Here is a 10,053-nt window from a genome sequence, read left to right on the forward strand (position 1 = left end):
GCTCCCTGCTACAGAAGGCGTCCTGCTGACGGAGGGGACTCTGGAAGGCTCGCTGGGAAGGTGATATGGTGACATGGGCAGGAGTACGGCTCCAGGGCCCAGGCTGAGCGTCCCAGCCAGGGCGGCATTGGATTGTCAGCTTTGCTGATTTTCAGAATTTTCTTTCTTGGCTTGTTTCAAGCGGGAAGCGAGACAGCGCCCTCTGCCGTGCGGTGCCGAGGTTGTTCACAACCAATCCCAAGAAGGCGGAAGAGAAATAGCGCCATCTGGCGGGCAGTGCCCAGGCCATCGCTCACATTCTTTGTCCATAATGGTTACTCACCTTGATGACCTGGGGTCTCCTCCTCCTCCAGCTTCTCTGGGTGTTGGAACAAGTGCACGTTCCATGCTGGTCTCCGAGCTTGTGCTGGTCACCTACATCCTCCTCCTGTGTCACTGGGGTTGGAGGTAGTGACAGGTGCAGACCGTTTGTCCCCACCTGTCAACTACTTCCTGCTCCAACTTGTTTTGACTTCCGGGTGTGAAGAACTGCAAGAACTTTATGTCCATTAGCGAAAAGTGAGTGCAGTTAAACAAGAGCACAAATCCAAGGTGATGAAAAACCTATGGAAATGAAGATGGTGACCACAAACCTAAAGGGACAAACTGAGGAGCGAAGCTGCCTCCCGATAGAATGAATAAAGTCCGCTTAGCAACACAGTCGGAAACTAGAGTCGAGTGTGGACTATCAGAGAGAATATACATATTTTTAGATAGCCAACATTTAAAGCAATCAGAGAGAAGTTTATAAAAATGAAAGACGGAGCCACATACTTTGAGCATGGAGACTGAAAAAAAAAAAACCTTACAAAGGGGAAAAAAATTAGGCTGGCTCCTCACTGTGACCACAATCCTATTTAATGCTGAAACACAACGGGAACTCTTCTGCAATTTCCCAGAGGCAGACCTCAGGATAAGCTATTTAGTGAGGTGGTCACACAGACATGAAGCCATAGGAAACGCCTGTCACACACGAGAGGAGTCAGGGAATACGGTACTTTTGAGAAGCTTTGGAAAAAGTGCCTTGACCACAAAACTTAGCCAATTAAATGAATATTGTGCGTGCCTAGTAATCCCAGAACTCTGGGAGGCTGAGCCAGGAGGAGTGTAAGTTTGAGTGTAGTCTGTGTGACTTCACAAGACCCTGTCTCAAAAGTTAGAAAGCGGCTGGGTTCAATCCCCAGTATCTGTCTACCTATATCTCAAAAATGATAGTGAATATCGACTCAATTAAAAAAGAACCAATGATAGACTGCTGTGTGAATTACGGTTATAGAATGGAATGTTATTATTGCAAACGCCAGAGTGTAAAACGACTGGTATCTGTAAGGAAACCGGGTGATTTGTAGAGAAAAGGTGGAGAAGTGTGAGGATGCTGATTCATTCTGTGTGTGTGTGTGAGTGTGTGTGTGTGTGTGTGTGTGTGTGAAGCATGTGTGTGTTTCTGTTTGTCTCTGTCTCTCAGCTTTTGTTACTGGGGGCTGAACTCAGGACTTTTACACTGAGCTACATCCCACTCTTTTTTATTTTCTATATTTTGAGACAGAATCTTAGTGAGTCACTAAGTTGCCCAGGCTGAGCTCAATCTTGCAATCCTCCTGCTTCAGCCTCCCAGAGTGCTGGTACTACAGGCCGTGCTACCATGCCTGGCTTGTGTCTTATACTGGGGGACTTACTGTATAGCACTGACTGTGGAAATGTATAGTAAGAAAATCTAACATCTTTATGCTGTGCATATTTGATCTCCTTGTTTTTAGAGTCAAAGTAAAATTTATGTTGGAGAAACATTTGCTTAAAGTTCAGCAACCATTTTGTTGGGTTGTACTTTTGTCTGTTAAAGTCAAGGTAAAATCAAATGTAACATTTTAATTTAATCTATATTATTTAATATTTTGCAGTACTGAGGATTGAGCCCAGGGCCTTTACACTGAGCTGCATCCCCAGTCTTTTTCATCTTTAATTTTGAGACAGGGTCTTGCTAGGTTGCTGGGTTGCTCAGGCTGGGCAGAGTGCTGGGGTTACAAGTGTGTATCGCTGTGTCTAGTTAATATAATGTAATGAAAAATGACATCTGTCCTTTTGTTTCTCTTCTCTCATCTTCTGTCCATCCCATCTTAATACCCACCCTCGTATCCATTGGCCAGCTGTTTCTTTTTGAGACAGGGTCTCACTATGTAGCCGAAGCTGTCCTTGAACTCACTATGTAGCCCAGGCTGGCCTCAAACCCAGGGCAATCCCCCTGCCTCAGCCTCCCGAGAGGTGGGATTATGGGTGTGCACTACCACCCTACTGGCCTGCTTTTATATCTGCTTGGAAAGATATGTAAAATCATGTCGGCCATTTTGAATAATGAGATGGGTTATTCTTTTTCCAACTTAAAACTTTTCATTTCACTTTGCCGTGTTGATTGAATCAGGCTTTATACTTGCTAGACAGCTGCTGTACCACTGGACTACTTCCCCCCACACATTTTTTGAGACAAAGTCTCCCTATATTGCTCAGGCTAGTCTTGAACTCCCAGGCTCAAGAAATCTTCCTGCTTCAGCTTCCCCAGAGCTAGAACTACAGATGTGAGCCACCATGCCCAGCTGGTTAACCTCTTTGTAATGACAAATTAGACTCTGAGCAAGAGGTCATTTTTTTCAGAAGTTTTATTCCCTGTTTCCCCAACCGTAACCCTAATCCTTTCCCAAACAACCACCGCCACGAGCTGCCCCCTTTCAGACAAAACTACTTGGGAAAGGGCCTAGATCTGTTCTGTGTGTCTTCACTACTTTCTTCCTGTGTACAAATAATGCACAAGTCATGTTATTCTTTTTTTTTTTTTTTTTGGTTTTTCTCCGGGACCGGGAACCGAACTCACGACCTTGCGCTTGCCAGGCAGGCGCTTTTGCCGCTGAGCTAAATCCCCAGCCCCAAGTCATGTTATTCTTAATTCACCCACCTCTCCCCCAGTACCTGTCAGTATGTCCTGGAGATTTGTCCATATTGGTCCAAACAGGTTGTCCTCATATTTTTCAAATCTGTGTGCATCAGGATGGTGCAGTAGGCCAGGTCTGGTCAGAAGGCAGAAATCACAAAATGATTTGAGCAAGGAAAACCCAGTATCAAGACTTTGCAGGGTAGCTGGGGATTTAGCTCAGCGGCACAGCCCCTGCCTGGCAAGCATGACGTCGTGAGTTTGATTCCCAGTACCGGAAAAAAACCAAAAAAATTTAAAAAATAAAAATAAAGACTTGGGGGGGGGGTGCTGGGGATTGAACCCAGAACCTCTTGCGTGCTTACCACAAGCTACCCCACCCGGCCACAATATCAGGGATTATTCATGGGAGGACGAGGCGTGGGGCCTGACTATGGAGAGGTTCCTGCCTGCGACCAACCCGCTTGTCTGAGGTCCAGTTTCACACGCAGGAGGGCGCAGTTGAACCCTTAGGGGTAAGGCTTTCACAGGAGGTGCTGAGCCTTAGTGTTTACTCCTTGTTAGAAGAGCTCAGGCACCAGCCCTAGGTGGGAGAGGCTCCAGGACAGGACCTTGAGCATCATCTCTGTGCAGTCAGCTTGCCGGATGTCGCATGGGGGTGCTGATGAGAAGGTGCAGGAGCGGCTGTCCGGCCTCGGACTCGCCCCTGCCGGTTTCCGAGTCCGCAGCTCCGGAGATGCACGCCGAGGCCACATGCTGCAGAAAGCTGCGCCCTGCGGGCACCTTACCGCTGGAGAACGCACTGGGTTTAACCGTTCAAAGAAAAGCTGGCTCTTGGGGGCCTGGCTGGAGAGCACGGAAAACCGAGAGGTAGCGCCGTTCTCTCCAGCGCCACCTATCGTCAAAACATAACATTGCATCTGCTGCGCGGAAAGACTACGTGTTTCAAGGCCAACTTGGGTAGGCTCCGAGCTTTGAGGCAAAAGGTTGATAATAAGCACAGACGGATGCCACGGGGTTTTTTGTTTGTTTGTTTTTGTTTTTAAGACGGACACTATGTTTATTTTGCCTTTTTCTCCTGGCGACCAAGCCTGTGATTTCCTCTCTATGTGTTCGTGCGTCTCTTTGGCTCGCTGCAGACGCTGGCGCTCTGGGAGCGCGCGGTTCGTTTCAAAGTTTGACAGAGTCCGCCGGGTGCCCTCCAAACAGGCTTCACTCATTTATGTGCCCACTCGTCTGAATTCCACTTCCCCTCCACACCTAGACATGCTCATTTTTGCTGATTTTCTTCTGATACAGGTCAAGCATTCATAATCTGCACATTTAAAACCAGAAATGTTCTAAATTTGAAACTTTTGGAGTGCTGGTGGGACATCCCGCATAGAAAACTCCACACCTGAGTGGGGTCATACTCAAAACACAAGTGTACTAAAAATACTGTAGAAGAGCACCTTCGGGCAGTGGGTAGAAGGTGTTTATTTGGGGCACAAATAAATTTCTCCCGGTGCCATCATGACGATATCTCATTATGTACATGCGGATGTCCCCAAATGTGAAAAGGTCCAAAATCTGAAACCCATCTGGCCTCAAGCGTTGGGATAAGGGATTCTCAGCCTATAGTTGTTAGCCATTCAGACTGCCAGGGACCCTTTCTGCCCCCTCCACAGTCTCCCCATAGAACCCCTGTGCCCTGTGCAGCCCAAGGGACAGGGTCTCTCTGGGTCAGCTCAGGTGACAGGCGGCTGTGAAGGGCTGGGTCCCAATGGGCCTCTCAAGCTGTGTCCTGGGTTTTTTCCCTGCCAGGCTGAACCTTCGGGAGCTGGGCCCCTGGGCCTCCCACATGCGCTGGCTGGTTTGGATTATGGCCTCTGTTGGCACCATCTATGTCTTCTTCTTCCATGAACGGTAAGCAGGGGCAGAGTCTCAGGTGGGTGAGGTGCTTCTTGATGCTCCAGCAGGGCCTCCTCCTGCAGGGTAGGTGAGACCCCAGGGTGATCCTAGAAAAGTGAGCGTGCAGCTCTGCCTGGATTCTACTGCTGAAGCAAATGGAGATCATGTGAATAGGCAACTTCTCTCGATTAAGAGTGGCTGCATAGGTCCTGTGGGGAAAGAGACAGGGATCAGCTAGTGATGTCTGCTGTGGACTGAGCCTTTGTAGCATCCACATGTCTGCTACAGATGTGATAGGAATGTATGGTGAATATTTAAATTTTAAAACTTATTACATTTAAAGACACATTACTATTATCTTCCTCAAACTATTCTCCCTACTTTGAACACACTTATCCCATCCTTCTTGCCACTTTCTGAAGCAGCTCTGGAAGTACTCTTTCCTAAGTGTCTTCACAGGGTGTGATAAAAAAAACAGTGCATGCTGCTGTCCAGTGTCCTCTGACAGAAAGGCAGGCTCATAAAGATGATGGTGTGTCCTTGCCCACCCCTCAGTGCAGACCTGGCACTGAGTGACTTTTGGCTCTTCCCTGAAGTCAAAGTGACCAGGAAAAGGAAATATTTTGAATCAATTCAGGACATTGAGGCAGCCATGACAGCACAATTAAAGACTCGCATGAAAGAAGACTCCAGAGCTGCTTCAGAAAGGGGCAAGAATAATGGGATGAATGTGTTTAAAGCGAGGGGGAGGATTCTGAGGAGATTAATGGCAATGTGCTTTTATTATTACTATTATTATTTTTTGGTTTTACTCCGGTACCGGGAACTGAACTCACGACCTTGTGCTTGCCAGGTAGGCACTTTGCCACTGAGCTAAATCCCCAGCCCTGGCAACGTGCTTTTTACTGGAATGATTTTTTAGAAAAAATTTAACCCTGTTTTTCAATCATACCTCCTATGCCCAATCTATGAGGTCCTTATTCTAGGTCCAATGTCTCATTTTACATGTGGGGAAATTGAGTCAGAGAGGGAAAAGAGCCTTGCCTTAGGTCACACAGCTGCCAACACTGTTGGTATAGAAACAACTTGGGTAGCCAGCTATGGTAGCGCATGCCTGTAATCTCAGCACTCAGGAGGCTGAGGCAAGAAGATCGCTAGGAGCTTGAGGCCAGCCTGAACTGCATAGTGAAACCCTGTCTCAAAAAGACAAACAAACAAACAAATAAACACTTGGGTAGATTCTGGGCCCAGGAGTGCTGCACAGAGGGAGCCCTTTCTTCTCAGGGTATCCCCTTCTCCTCAGCATCGGGGAGCTGTGTGCTGTTTCTTCACTGAGGGGCTTGTCCTGAGGCCACCGCGGCTTGTCTTCCTGCCAGGTACAAACTGGTGGAGCTCCTGTGCTACGTGGTGATGGGCTTTTTCCCCGCCCTGGTCATCCTCTCCATGGTAAGTCCCGTCTGTGGGCCTCCCGGAGGGTGCGGGAGTGTCCAAGCCCCATGTGACCCTCGAGACTATCAGGGCGGGTGTTTCTTTTGGCAGCTGGGGAAATTAAGGCTCAGTGGGTCAGGACGATTTAGCTACATGGACAGGAGGATATAGAGGTTCATGTTTAGGGACCTGCAGCCTCTCTTTCACCCTTTCTTCTCTTAACCCTGAGAGAACCCTCTAACCCCGGCACTTCCAGGTTCCCGGCTGTGTAAGAACATCTACGTGCAGTGATCAGAATGTATCTGGAGCAGAGTGTGAAGATAATTCATAAAACTGGATCCGTGACGAGGACATAGGACTGGAGTGCAGCTTAGGGGGCGAGAGCTTTGCTTGCCTGTGTGAAGCCTTGGGTTCCTTCCCCAGCATAGCAAGAACAAAAGGAAAATTCAGGATTTCTGACCCTAAATCTTACACCTTGGTGGACAAATTTTAGATATAGATTGCCAGCGCAGAACCAGGGGGAAAGCAAGGAGAGTAGATAAAATAGGACAGAGAGGGCCAGGGGCGTGGCTTCAGCATTTGCCTCACATGGAGGGGGCTCAGGGTTCCAGCTCTAGCACTGGAAAGGAGGATACAATTGGGTTTGGAAGCTGAGCTGTGTTCTGACCCCCTCTTCCCTGTGTCTCCTCACTCTAAACTACCCCAGGCACCCTTGGAGGTGGAGGTGACTGCTGTGTCCAGTGCAGCTATTGAAGTTCCCAGGGGGAAGGATGGTGGGAGGATGGAGAAATAAAGAGTCAGAATACAGAAAGCTGAGGTCAGGTGGAGCCCTCTCTCCAGATGGGAGGAAAGGAACCGCTCAACCATGCAGCACAGTTATTTATACATTGGGCAGGTTGATGTCACTTGACACCCCTCTGCCTAGCAACCTGCCTGCATGGTAGCCTGGGGTACACGTGTGCTTAGAACTGGAGCAGCTTGTTCACGTGGCTCGCCACGGCCACTCTTTGTTCTTGGAGGGCCTTGCTCCAGCCCCGCGTGTGTGATAGACCTCCAGCTTCAGCTGCTCCCCGCAGGTGACATCCCCAGCTCATGAATGAGGATACCAGGCTCTGAGAAGGGAAAGGACAGCCCAGGCTTGGGGCAGCTGAGTAGAGTGTGGCCCCCATCTCCCCTGACTGTGCATATTGGGGTCTTGGCAGCTTGAGTTTCTCCATCTGTCACATGGTCACGGGAACCTCAGCCCACTGTACTTGGGGTGTGTGTGTGTGTGTGTGTGTGTGTGTGTGTGTGTGTGTGTGTGGTGCTGGAGAACTGCATAGTAGGCAAGTTTTCTACCACTAAGCTACAACCCTACTCTGACAGTTGTTATTTTTAAGTCATTATTATTGACAAATATAGTCAAGCCTAACAGGATTTTAAACAAAATGTTCAGGTGATTTCTTTCAATGTCATGATGGGAAAATCTTCCCTCTTCAAGTTCCCAAGTTTGTATAAACTATTAGCTACCTATAGTTTCTCTCTCTCTCTTTTTTTTTTTTTTTTAAATTTTTGTACTAGGGATTGAACCTAGGGCCTTCACACTGAGCTACATCCTCAGCTCCTTTTTGTATTTTTAAATTTTGAGATAGGGTCTCACAAGTCACTAAGTTGCCCAGGCTGGACTTGAACCTAAGATCCTCCTGCCTGAGTTTCCCAGAGTGCTGGGATTACAGGTGTGCAACACCGTGCCTGGCTTCTCCTGCTTCTTCTGTGGTTTGCTCTGTGGTTTTACATTTTTTTACTCCCGTGGCAGTTTTGTTTGTGTGTGGTCTTCCCTCTCCACATGATCAGCCACTTGTTTCATTGATCTACCATGAAAACAATTCTCCTTTTACCATATGTGAAATTCATGTTTATAAGCCTGGGTCTCATCACGCAGCTTGGCTGTTCTTTGCTCTGCTGGGGAATCAGAGCTGGGAACTCACCTGTGCTAGTCGAGCACGATGCCAAGGAGCCTCGACCCCAGCTCTTGGTCTGTCTGTTCTTGTGCGAGGCCCCGGCTGTCCTCTTACTGTGGTCTCATCTGCACTTTAGTCCTTGTCAGTGCAGTCTGGTCCCGACTTTCCTCCCTGTCCCTTCCCACTGTCCCTTTGGATTTGTGTCTATTTTCCCAGATTGCTTTTGTCCCCCAAGATTACTTTTATGTAAATATATGTGCTCTAGCTATCAAATTGGAAGACATTCATCAAATTACGTATGAAATGTTTATACAGATATATACACATATAGTAAATGTATATTTAATTGTATATTCTCTCAAAGAAGTCCTCTAGAAAAATGTCACCCTCTCACTTTCCTTCCCAATATGATGCCTTAGCTATAACCATTAATAGCTCATTTTGTGCATATTTTTTCCATTAAAATTTTATTTAGTGAGTTTTTTAGTTTGAGGGTGCTGAGGATGGAATCCAGGGCTTCACATATACCAGGCAATTGCTGTGCCACTGATCTATAACCCCGGTCCTCCATTTAAGAAATTTAGGTAGCAGCAGGTGTGGTGGTGTACACCTGCAATATCAACACTCTGTGAGGCTGAGGCAGGAGGGTCTCAAGCCCTACCTGGGGAATTTAGGGATTTATTGAGACCTCATCTTACAATAAAAAGTAAAAAAGGGCTGGGGATGTAGTTTAGTGCAAAAGTCCCAGATTCAATCCCCAGTACATATAAATAAATAAATACAATTTAAATGCACATATATGGGGATGTGCAGACATACACTGATTTTTATTTTATTTTATTTTGTTTTATCTTTTTGAGACAGGGTCTCACTAGGCAGTTCAGGCTGGCCTTGAGCTCACTTTGTAGCCCAGGCTGGTCTCAAACTCACAACAATCCTCCTGCCTCAGCCTCCCAAGTGCTGGGATTACAGGCATGCACCACCACTCCTGGCCTGACTGTTTTATTTTTATTTCACAAAAGTGAAGTCATTTCCTGGGCCATTCTGCAGCACACATTTCTCTTTACCTTGTTGTGGTCCTTTCACAGTGGAACAGCCACCTCTTAAGACTGTCCTAAAGGTGACTCTGGGCAACTTGGGTAAGGCACAGATGAGGGGGCCTGGCCCAGCGTGAGTGCGGGGATGCCTGACGCTGCTATTACTGTGGTCTTAATGTCTGGCTGGGGCTCCTGAGCACAGGGGACACCTTGCTGTGTGGGGATGACTACTTGTGCACAGCGAGGTGCTGTGGTGCTGGCCCTGAGACTGAGCAGGATCTGTCTGTCTGGAATGAGCTCTGAGAGATTCTCCTTCGCGCTCAATCCAGCTGCAAAGAGATAGGGGCGCAGGGCCCATCTGCCTCAACACAATGCCTTCCTGTGTGTATGTGATGAGGAGCATGCTGCCCATTGTTTTCGTTTTTGCATTTTTTGAGGCAGGGTCTCGCTATGTAGCCCAGACTGGCCTCAAACTCACAGTGATCCTCCTGCCTCAGCCTCCTGAGTGCTGGGATTGCAGGTGTGTGCCCCCATGCCTGGCTGAGCGTGCTGCGTATTGTATGTGTGTGGAAAACTTCTGGAAGGATACTGGGTGATGCTGTTAATGGCGGCTGTGTGTAGGAGGTGGAGCTGGGGCGAGGGCTGGGCTCTTCTTGCTCCTGACGCTCCTAGTCTGCTCAAGTTCCTTTCCCCAAACCAACTGTGGTAAGAGTGCTCACATCTGGGGCCTGTGGCTACTATTGTTTTTCCTGCTATTTTTTTCTCTATTTTTTTTTTCTTTTTTTACCATGGGCATGGG

At 47.8% G+C, this 10,053-nt stretch overlaps 2 protein-coding genes across 7 annotated transcripts in view; both read left to right on the forward strand.

Moving 5' to 3' along the window:
• Positions 1-10,053, forward strand: part of Mmd2 (monocyte to macrophage differentiation-associated 2) — a 59,870-nt gene that overhangs the window by 27,812 nt on the left and 22,005 nt on the right. For 5 of the 6 annotated variants that reach the window (XM_013521253.1, XM_005397850.2, XM_013521251.1 and 2 more), the window contains exons 5-6: positions 4,763-4,864; positions 6,226-6,295. In XM_013521253.1, the coding sequence (XP_013376707.1) occupies positions 4,763-4,864; positions 6,226-6,295 (172 nt within the window). Of the gene's footprint in view, positions 1-4,762; positions 4,865-6,225; positions 6,296-6,533; positions 7,679-10,053 lie in introns of those variants that run through there. The other variant, XM_013521252.1, reaches the window with a different exon arrangement.
• The window catches only part of Radil (Ras association and DIL domains), an 83,426-nt gene continuing 79,607 nt past the window's right edge, over positions 6,235-10,053 (forward strand). The window contains exon 1 of the mRNA XM_013521246.1: positions 6,235-6,295. The gene's annotated coding sequence lies outside the window, so the exon portion shown is untranslated. The remainder of the gene's footprint in view (positions 6,296-10,053) is intronic.

Source organism: Chinchilla lanigera, unplaced genomic scaffold, assembly GCF_000276665.1.
Source record: "Chinchilla lanigera isolate Chin_1 unplaced genomic scaffold, ChiLan1.0 scaffold00059, whole genome shotgun sequence".
Taxonomy (NCBI): domain Eukaryota; kingdom Metazoa; phylum Chordata; class Mammalia; order Rodentia; family Chinchillidae; genus Chinchilla; species Chinchilla lanigera.